Here is an 11,539-nt window from a genome sequence, read left to right as displayed (position 1 = left end):
AAAAACCAAACCAGCCTGTCTCTAGGGTGTTCCATATATCACAGTCCTGTAGGTGGCTTTATTCCTGAAGTGCTGGGCTGTGCTGCTGTTGAAGCCTCCTGCTCCCCCTTGCTCCCAAGACCTACTTCTGGACTTAAGTGCTGCATCAGGAGTAATCACCTACCTAAAAGCAAGCTCCATTTCTTTACTGAAGTCATTGTTTATAAAGAAGCTGTAGGCTGCCAAAATGGTTTTGCTGTGATGATTTAATCAGGCACTCAACTGATGTACTGCCTGCCATTCTCATTTCTGCATCACCAGCTTTCTCAACAATAAACAACTGACTTTGCTTCAATGAATTAATGGTGGAGACAAGCATGAGCCTCAACACCTTTTAGTAAATTGGCAATCCCAGCCTGTATCACTAAATCAAAAGAGATTGTTTGTAATGCAAAAGCTAATTTATAGATTCTGTGAACACAGCACCAGATGAGTAAGACTGAGAGCTGTAAAGCTCTCCTGTGGTTTGAAAAAAACCTGCCTGAGTCTTCCACTTTCTGTGTCTCATAAGTGTATTTAAGCAGATATGTGCATACATAAACAGCACCAGTTAATGGTAAGGTACTATTCAATGTGACCCAAACCAATATCCTGCTTGCATAAAATGCATGAAAATATATTATCTTTGCTAATAATTCTAATAATTACCATTAATTTCTGGAACATCCAGAGCTCTATATGGGATGTTCGAGAAATTAATGGTAATTATTCATATATTTGCATATGGATAAAACAGGGGTTTTCTATCCCAAATAGCTTTTGCTGCCTGTAAGGCATGTGGTCAAACCTGCTGAGAGGATTTGCAGCTGGCAGCTTTACCCCACACCTGTGAGTTCAAATCCAGTCCTCTGTAGGGACTGAGGTTGCCATTCCACTTCACAGTTTCCCAGCTTGGAGAAATAAGTTATCCTCACAATAACTACAAAATCAAGTCCATGCCTAGTTCTAAGTTTCAATCCAGTGACTTTTTTTTTACACCCTTTCCTTGTTCACCCATCTTCCCAGATATTATTTCACCTTGAGAATATCTATTTTCTGTGGTTCATGGATTCTGGGTTTCATTCCAGACATTTATTTGTGGGAAATCTTACATACTGGGAGGCAGGTATAGAGAGTGAATGAGATACTTTGAGCAGGTTGTCTTTGCAATCATTGTTAAATTGTGTCCCTCCAATGACCTGTGGAGATATTCTATTCTCTCCAAGACAGCAATTGGCTTTCAGCTGTTTATTTCTGCCCACTGAGTTGGCAGCACCACACAATACACCACTCCAGCTGTGTGAGTACAAGTGTGGGATTTAGTTCCTAAAAAGCTCTGCAACTTGGTAATGAAAGCAGTGACCAGGTCAATACACACTAATCCGGCAAGAACAAGGATTCTGAAAGGTGCCAGAGGAAATACATCTGTAATAATGCAAGACTTGCCCACTGCAGAATTTCCAATGTTAAGAGAGCAATACTCTGTGCATTGGAAACCCTATACTTCACCAGGCCTTGCATTTCCTGTGGGGAATCCCAACTCTGTTTGAAGGAATTCATTCCAAATGTTCTGGTGTCAGATGAGATCCCTGTTCAGAAGCTTAAGTAAGCACTGCTTGTTAGAAATATTCTCTCTTCTAAACAGTTGGTTCAAATTCCCAAATAGTCCTGAAACTCTTCTCTGCACTCAGGCTGAATCATTCAAGAGGCTCTGAAAAGGGAGGTAGTACAACCAACTCATGCTAATGAACCAAAATTTTGGCCAGAACTGGGAAAAAATTATGGGTGCATGCAACATTTTTCTCTTCCAAAGCTACCTTTGTTCTTTTACATGACAACACTGCTGATCTTATGGAAAAGACCTTGCTTGCTGACACACAGTTTGAGTAATAACAGTAATTTCCTCATGGCTTCTGGTGGTGCTAATCCAGCTACTGATCATGTAGTGTTTTGTTTCTGTATCACTAAGTTTGACATATGAGGTAGAATATAAATCTTCTTGCTTCAACTAAATGGTTGTATTTAAAGCCCTGCAGGAATTGAGGTTTTTTGAATCATATTATTTTAATATTAGTTTTCATTCCATCTTAGAATACAATTCTAAATTTAATTTGAAATTACAGAAATCACAGAAAATATTTTGTCCTAAAACATGCATTCTAAATACCTGATAGGATTTATTCAAAATTAATTTTGGATCACTTACATGAATTGCTTTGATTTCTATTAAAGATTTGCTTGTTATTTAATCTTCTTCCACTTTCTTAAACAAACATACAAAAAACCCCAACACAGAAATTGAAGGAATCCCTAGGGAACTCGTGGTATCAGCAGATCAGCGACTGCCAAAGGCAAAGCAGCCCATCTGAGGCATTTCGGCAATTTCTAACTTTACTGCAGACTGTTACTTGTTTTCACTGAGAGGTCTGTGATGCAACAGCTGCACAGCTCTGACTTCATCCAGATGAACAGCAGTGCAACAACTACACCCCAGAAAGTATGCTAAATTGAACTCCACGTGTAGCTGAGTGTAAGCTCCCTCAGCTCGTAAAAGACGCAGCTTTACACAACAATCAGGTCAGAAGCCTCTACGAAAGCTGAGGAAATAATGAACCTTTTCTGACCAAGGTAGGAGCTATGCTTCTTCCTCCACATGTTTTCTATTGCTCTATTCCTGATGCTTTTAGGCTTTCTAGGAGTCCTTCGTGGTTACTGTAATTTCTCTCCTGAATCAAATTTAAACCAACCTGGGAATTCCCTTGTCATTTCCTGCATGGTATCCTAGAAGTACATATGACATGTTGAGCACACACAGATAAAGCCACTACAGCAGTACCACCAGCATTGCACGGGCAGCCCTTGAACAGAAAAGAACTTTGCTGTGAAGCCAGAGAAGAATGTAGGTCAGCATAATAACATTCTACCTACACTTTCCTCTGGTGACAGTAATAGGCTTAAGGACTGTGATCCTGATGCCTTTTGAAAACCTGTTTTGTACTTGGTAGAAACGAAATAGAAGCTCAATTAAAGGAGACTAAACTGTGGTGGCAAAACTGCCTAGAAAGAAACAGATGAAGACCACTGATTTACAGGCTATTGCCGGGCTCAGCTTCTCTTCTAGAAAGCACACTGGTATTTTAATGCATGAGCCCAGAGCCAGTTTCTAAAATATTTTCTGCAAAAATGTAGAATAGTCCTGGCACACTTCATCAGAGACAGGACCCTAGCCATAGAAGGACTGTCATCTGGGACACTGCAGCCACCCCCATGTTCCCATGGGATGAAATACAGGGTAAGTTTGCCTTTCCATTCCCATGTTGGTAATTTTAATGCTTTTATTTTCTGGCAAACAGAATAGATCAGCATTTATATTTGAGGGTATTTTTTTCTAATACAAAATGGAGGATGTTAACATTTGTGACAATTAAAATATTGTGTAGCTTTTCATTCCTTCTCTTTGTTTTCCATCACTTCCTGAAAAGAGGAAAATCACCTTAAAAGGTTGGAACAGGGAAGATCTGAATTTTATGCTTTCTTCTCCACCCTCAGCTATTCACCATCATCCTGCCAGGTACCTTCCCCCACACACATCAAGCTGTACTTTTAGGCACAGTTCTGGAAGGTTCCTGTCACAGGGGGGTGTACTGGCCCTTATATTCTTGTAAGGTGGTATGAAATTTTACCCACCCCTTTCTTTTTCCCTTAAAAAACCCCTGAGATCTTTCACAGACCCTTTGGCTTTGGCTGATCTTTCCCTCCTCAGTGGCATAATACCTTGATCATGTTCAGCATTTACAAGACAGCAAAGCTCCCTGAATTCTTTACTCATATTGATATGAGATATAAAAGATATGAGCATGTGTGAAGGTGAGGTCTCGGTGACAGCACCTTTAAAATGCTCATCAAACACAACAGTACTACAAGGGGCTTTGAAATATTTTAAAATCATGATCTGAGTCTTTCCAAAACCAAAGCAAAGACAGAAATGGGACCAGATGAGTGCTGTTCCATGAAAGAAACATGTCCTGTCATTTATATGACAGTACAAATATTGCCAGAGGATATATTTATCAAAATCAGATCAAAGTTTCAAGCCCAATGGACAACGTATTTCAAGGTTATTCACTGTACCTGTGGATTGGCAAAACAAATACTTCTGGTTTTCTTTCATATTACCTTTAGATAGAAGAACAAGGAGCAATCCAACACTCTTGTAGATAGAAAAGCAATGTCATGAACTTTTCATTTGGCTGCATATGGAAACACAGATACAGGGAAAGGGTCTGGACTGGCCTGTGGCAGCTCACAGAGCAGCCCCTGAAACACAAGTCTGGATTCATGCCCAGCTCCACAGGGATGCTCATCTCCTCTAAATCTGTCTAGTTGAGGATGTTATGATATTCTATTTTTCCTGAGGGAGGCTGGAGGCTGTTGGCAGAGGATTAAAAAAAGAAGAAAAAAAATAAGTATGCCTGATTCAGAAAGGGATCGATTCAGCCTTCTGCTTTTCCTGAGCAGCCTCTGAAGTTGGGGTTCCTGTAGAGCTAATTTTTAAGCTTTTTTTTTCCCCTGGCAGAAGGCCTGTGAGCCTGATGCTCCCAGCACTCCCATTCTCCCCCACAGAAGCCTTCAGACCCTGACACAGCCAGGTGTGTTCAGTCTGCAGGGCTTATAAAGCTCATCCAGTGTTAAGCTCATCTGATTTTCCTTTTAAATGAGGAGGTGAATGAAATCTGAGATTCAAATATCCTCAAGGTATGGGTCTCAAAAGTCAGACCCAGAGCTTCTGCCCACCTCTTGGCTTTGCTGCAATGTCATAGCAGCATCCAAGGGTTTAAAACGCAGCAGGCAGTATTACATTAATTCTGTATGTGCATACATATGAAGATATTTATAGCATGGGAATGATTCATGAAAGCAACCACAAATTCCTCTGTAAACATTTAGGAGTTGTAATTAAAGTAATTAGAAGTATTAATTACTTTACAGAAGCCATGTAGGATGCAAGATCCATATTACAGTTATTCTGTCACAATTTCAAGCCCTTTAAATTAGTTTTACTCTGGAAACTCCTCCAGCCTATTTGCATCATTTTGCACTCTGAACTTGCTGTCTAGACACTCTTCACTTGGCTTGCAGTGCTATCATAACCCATTTTGAATTACAATTTTATATAAGCAATGCCTAAAATCAAATGTTCTGGATTCACTTGAAACTTACATTGTGAGTAATGGATGACTGGACTAAGAAACTGTGAAATACAGGTCAAGTATAAGATGCTGTGAGATGTGAAAATGAACTGAACATTTTTATATTTCTTTCATTCACATCCTTGATGGCCTTTCTTTTGCTATTTACTGTTCTGCAACTGCCCCACTCAAGTGATATAATAAATATTGCAGATAATATATTTTAAATTAATTTAGACTCCTTTAAACTCCTAAAGCAATAATTCCTCACTTGTATTCCTGTAACTGCTTAAGAATCAAAACTGAGAGAAATTACTAGTCATCCTTAAAAAGTTAAAAATACAATAACAAAAGCCTGTGCTTTGATTCTAGGAAAAAAAAAGTGCTTGAGTCACAAATCATGCTTGTTAGCTGCAGTATGTATACCATACCAGGCCTAGATTTTGTACCAGTAACAGTTAAAATAAGTTTTTCTAGGCAAAAAAAAAAAAAGTTTATTGCAAATATATACATATTTCCACACATTTTCCCAGTAACTGCATTTCTGAGGAGAGAAGCCTGTTAAAAAATTTGGAATTTAATTGGCTAAGTACTTTTAGGCTATAATTTTCTGGCAGGGTTACTTGGAAGCTCTTTGTCCAGTGATGTGTGTTGAGAGTAATAGATTTTTCATGTTCTAATCTAACAAAAAAAAATATTCCCTATGATGACATTAACATTATTTTAGATGAAATGAGTGAAAGAACTTGCTGGAATTATATGAAAAAAATGTAATAAATTATTTTAAGTTATCTATCTGCCATAAAGTGTAGCTAGGTGGCTTTGACTGAGTACCTTCCCATGTAAGAGTCAAGTTATTTCAGTCTAGGAATACATGACTGTTTTTTATTACAGAGTTCTAAATTTTCACAAATTCTGTACTTTGACCTTTTAAAAAAATTTTATTGCAGTTTTAAGAGGAAGTTTTTCTTTTTATGTCCAGGTGAAAGCACTTTCTCTTGAAATATCTCACACAAAATGAAGTACTAAAGGCTATATAACAGAAAGAAAAATGCAAAACACAGGGCTTGATGTGCTCTGGAGGAATAAGGAAGGAAGACTGCAGTCAGGAGAAAGCAAAGGGATTAGTTTTGCTTGAAATATGTTTATGTCAATTTTTCATTACAGTTTTTCTTTCTTGTCAAATATGTTACAGATTCTAATTCTTTCTGAACATCCATCCACCCACCCAGAATATTGGAGTGAGCACAACATCTGTGAGTGGTTGCAGTTCTGCTGTGACCAGTACAAACTAGATGCCAAGTGCATTTCTTTTCCCACTTTCATATCAATGGCTGGTAGTTATGCCACATGACCCAGGAATAGTCTGTGGATGCTGCAGGCCTCTGTGGAGAATACTTGTATTTCATCTTACAGAATAGCAGGATGGATGCATGGTTAGTGCTCCAGAAATCAAACTCAAAACATAAAGCATTGCATTTCTGTGTGAGTTTAACAGAAAGTGTGGGATCCACATTCCCAAGCACTGATAAAAGGTAAAATACAGAGGCCACTTAGATACTACATGAGGAGTACTCAGATATAGGGCAGGCACACAACAATCTCACTGCAAGCTTTGGCTTCACAATCACACGCAGTCCAGGCTCATCTTCGTGAACCAGTCAAATCTCCAGAAGGACACAAGCTCTGCTCTCTCCTTGGGTTTTTCTACTCAAAGTGGTCAACCTGAATGCTCCAAGGGAGGTTTTAATTCTGACAGGATACAGAAAGACACAACATGTTATTCCTGTAACTCAAAGTAGTGAAGATTGGTCTGCTTCTTAAAGAGTAAAGAAGAAATTTTGTTTGATGGTGTTACTGTGCATACTGCACTGATAATCCACCTCATTACTAGTATGCTTAATGATGCACTTTAATGAAAACACTATTAATTTACTCTTTTCAACCTTGTCTTGGAAGATTTATTACTGCATAAATGAGCTAAGATTCAAAAACTAAGCTATTGATCGTTCAGTGTAAGTGAAACAGAAGTGCAATTGCTGCTGCAGATACCGTTTCTTGCTATTCACTCCTGCCAAAAATCAATTAGTCTGCATGCCAAGCTTTGGCAATTCTACCCAGCTCTATTGTGGTGATACGAACAAAAAAGTTTCCATTAAGCAGGGAATTTTAGAAGGTCATTTCCCTATGCCCTAGGAATGAGAATCTGAAGAGCATTTTAGCTGCTCAAAGCCCTCAACAGCTCAAGCCTCCTCTGGCTTAGGGGAGTATTTGACCAAACGGGAGTTTTATGACTCCTGGAAAAGGATTAAAGGCTTAGGCAAGCAAGTCCTGGAGGATCTCATGGGAGCTGACACTGCCAGTGGTGAGCATCTGCTTAGTCACAATGTACTGGAATTTATCCATCCCTCACTGGTCCACTACCCACCTTTGAACTGCCCAGTGGGGAGTGGAGGTTGGCAAGGCAGAATGAGCAGGAGAGGGTGACCTGGGTACACAGTGAACAGGGAGGGGCAGGCTGAAGCTGAAACAGGATCACTGACAGACTGGGAAGACCAGAGGGAAAGCAGTAAGAAAATATGTGGACAAGCTTTATCAAAATGCAGCAGGGTTGTGCAGTGACTGACACTGTTGTCAATAGGAGAGGTAAGACTGGCAGAGGTGAGCAAGACTAGAGACCATCACAAGAACAAAACAACCCTGTGTTTAGGTTGGTTGTGCTCTGCTGTGGCCATTATCACTTTCTTCCACCCAGTCAGTGTTCATGTATCATGTCAGAGAGGCCATTCTGAAGGCAATTATTAGATGTAGGAGATAAGGATGTTATTAAGGGAATTAAAGAATGCAAAGCTGTGAAGAAAATCTCATTAAGAAAATTAACTTTTTATAGTCAGTAGAAAGACTGGACACTTGGCAGTAAACAAACTACAACAGCTCATGAATATCCACCTCATGAATAAAATAAGACCTTTGAGGAAAGACAGTGGTCCAGCAATGCCAGACCTTACTGCAACATAATCAATGGACCAAGCCATGGCTGCATAAGCGGGCTTAATTCTAGCTTTTCCCAGTTTTGTATGCCACACTCACCACATGAGTTAAGTTCCTTGAATGCAGATCTGTATATGCAGGCATTTATTAATGTTTTGTGAATGTAACTGCTCCTTGAAAAGGTGATACTGTCCTAATAATGTAGACAAGTTCCAGCTGTGTGAAGATATGATTTTCAGCAGTAGGGATGATTTTACTTAGGGAAAGGAAGGAGGGAGGGAGGACTGTAGGGGTAGTTTTCGAGGGACAAGGAGCTGAATGAGAAAGAACTAATCTAACTGTGAAGACAAGGAGGGAAACCGTGATATAGATGACAGCAAAAATGAAGTGCCAAGGGACCAGAGGGCAAAGAAACAAAACACATGAATCATAAGAACGGAGACATACAGACAGAATGTAAAGGGTAAGAAAAATACCCCAAAAGTTAAAAAAAAACCCCAAAACTAACTAAAACACAGACATAGTCACATTGGGAAGAATAAATAATTTTTGCAGCAAATAAGATGAAAAATTATTTTGCGGTTTTGCAGCCTGCATTTTCTACATCTATTCTGAGGTATATTCACAAGCAGTGATGCAGGAGACCAGGACTTAGATTTCAGTCCAGAAGTTATTCTTGTGAAGAAAATAACTAAACACTGGGTATATTCTTCCCTTTTAGGTATTTCCTTTTTTACTGATGCAGAAGTAACAAAGCCATCAAACAAGGACTGTAAGTAAACTTGTTTGTACATAATAAGCTCCATTTAACAGGAAATACTGTATTCAAACATCAGCAGTATGTAGCAGATGAAAAGATTTCTAAAAATTAAAAAAAGTCCCTTTTCTTCTTCTTTAATGTTCTTTAGTGCTGAGGCAGTTTTGACTTTCTAGAAGCACAGCACTAAGCCAAGAAATCATTGAGCTGCACATAAGGGAGGGCTTCATTTGATCCATGCCCACCACGCGCCAAATTTCCCATGTCTGCACGTGAAGCATTTTGAACAGAACATTGAGAAAAAAACATGTTTGCTTGTCCTGCAAGGCATAGAGCTGCATGGTAATTATTCACTTAGAATCATAGAATCATAGACTGGTAAGGGTTGGATGGGACCTTAGAGATTGCCCTGTTCCACCCCCCTCCAATGGGCAGGGATGCCATTCACTAGATCAGCTTTCTCAGAGCCCCAGTACTTTGGCATGCATAAGAAAACATCAACTTAACAGCTGTCTTCTTCCTGTTTAAGACTTACAGAATTCTCACTTGTGGGAATTTGTAAGGGATCTGCTCATTTCTCCTGAAGAAAACAGTGACATTCTGAAATGGGAAGACAGGCAGCAAGGCATTTTTTGTGTTGTTAAATCAGAAGCTCTGGCAAAGATGTGGGGACAAAGGAAGAAAAATGACAGAAGGACATACGAAAAATTGAGCAGAGCTCTCTGGTGAATTAACAGGCAGCAATATCCCTCATTTCGTTACTCTTCCGCTCTGTTTTTCGTAGCTATCCTGAAAACTTGGGAGTTGGGGAGAATGATTGGGTAGGTGGTTATTTTCATGTTTTTTCTATAGATCATGAGATAGTACCTGGTCTCCTTCACTTATAAAATATCCATAGGCTAAGTGTAAAGCAGTACAGAGTTGTAACTACTGATGACAACAAAATTAGCATATTTTATCTCAGTTGAGAATTTTACCCTATGTTTGCAAACCAGTCCCCCCCAAACTATTCTTTTTGCTGTACCAGTAACACTGATGGTTTCTTCTGAACTGTGATAACCACTGTAATTCTTGTATCTTTCAAACAGTGAAAGGCATCCTCCAGGGCACATGGAAAAGTTTTAAGCTGTTGTTTTAAATCCTCAAGAGCAATTTAACAGGAAGAGAGGAGCTCTCTGCCTGTAAAGAACACGGTGACTCAGGTACTGTTCTGCTGTCATAAAGTCCATATAAAAAACTTCCCTAAGGTGACTTCCACTACTACTTTGTCCATTGTTTCCTTTCTGGGTTTCCCCAGCAGTTACCATTATAAAACTGGCATTTTGGAAGTGGCTGGTGTACGAGTTTGGAAAGCATGCCCATGGATGGCAGGAGAACAAGATGTGAACTGCCTCATGCTTTCTTTTCAGCATGGAACATGCTGCAGCCTGAATTACACAGCTGGAATGGATACTTGAGGGAGAGTTTTTCTGCTCCCTCTCTCCCCTCTGCCAGTCTGGTTGAACTCATTACAGTCTGCTTCAAGACACAGACTAAAGCAACAAAAACAGCACTTGAATTTCAGAGTTGTCTTCTTTGTGATTTCAGCTGAGCATTATCTCCTCATACCTCTTTACTGCTCCTCAGGAGATTAGGATTAATGTTGGTATTTAAAAACTACCTGCCTCTCTCTGTCTTAGCCAGTATTTCCACTGGAAAGCATTAAATTCTGCCCCATTTCATTGCCTTTTAAAAGAAATTATTTAGGTACATTTCCCAGTTAGGTTCTTGTACTTTGGAGTAACGCAGAAAACTTTCTTTCATTTCATAAGAAAAAGCTTTTCTGATCCATTGTACCCTAAGCCATTGCATTTCTCAGATATGGTAGAATTCAGCATGTCATCCAAAATGAACAATTCAATCCTCTCTATTTGTCTGGATTTAATATGTCCAGTCAATCAACTTAACAAATAAAAATGACTCTATTCTGAATTATTTATTAAGCAGCTACCTTCCTTGCCTATTAATCTCATCTATGCAAATTCATTAATCCATATATACGTGGTATATTTAGGTTTTTGAGCAAAAAAAGCATTCACTGCAAATTTTTATCACTCTTCCTTGTGCTGAGTTGCAATTGCTCACATGATATCAATTCTGTTACATGGCAGAATGAGTATAATTTTTATTACAAAGAATTTTCAGGGAAGATACTCCACTGAAATTCAAGTTCACTTTCTACAACTTCTCATGCATGTAAATTTCAATTTTCTTCTACTAATCCTCTTGAAGGTGAGTTCAAGTAACCTTTGCATTTGGAAGAAGCAGTTCTGGAAAAGGTATAAGCATTTGCTGAAGTAGATTAATTTTGAAATGCAAATTATTATTTGTGGCAAAGTTTCTCTAGAACTTTTGCCCACATCTATGCAACCATAGTTTTAATTCTTCAAAGCAGTCTATGACATACAGTTTTACATATACCAGTAACAATTAGTGTGCAGTAAGTGCTCTCAGCTGCTCCCTACCTAAACTTCACAATAAGTAAATTGGTTAGAATGAAAGATGATATATGAAAATTCAATTGTGTTTTTTGAAAGCATCATAG

At 38.9% G+C, this 11,539-nt stretch overlaps 1 protein-coding gene across 1 annotated transcript; it reads left to right on the top strand.

Moving 5' to 3' along the window:
- Positions 1 to 6,393: 6,393 nt before the first annotated feature.
- Positions 6,394 to 10,962, top strand: ELF5 (E74 like ETS transcription factor 5). The gene is given in 6 exon segments (XM_042038870.1): positions 6,394 to 6,520; positions 6,523 to 6,637; positions 8,918 to 8,970; positions 9,407 to 9,680; positions 10,256 to 10,282; positions 10,284 to 10,962. Coding segments are annotated over 6 exon segments (654 nt in total). The 3' UTR covers positions 10,342 to 10,962.
- The last annotated feature ends 577 nt before the right edge of the window (positions 10,963 to 11,539 follow it).

Source organism: Corvus kubaryi, unplaced genomic scaffold (assembly GCF_017639235.1).
Source record: "Corvus kubaryi isolate FWS band 111438036 unplaced genomic scaffold, C.kubaryi_AGA036_p1.0 37392, whole genome shotgun sequence".
NCBI classification, from domain to species: domain Eukaryota; kingdom Metazoa; phylum Chordata; class Aves; order Passeriformes; family Corvidae; genus Corvus; species Corvus kubaryi.
Note: the sequence above shows the minus strand (reverse complement) of the source record. Positions and strands in the feature narration are given on the sequence as shown.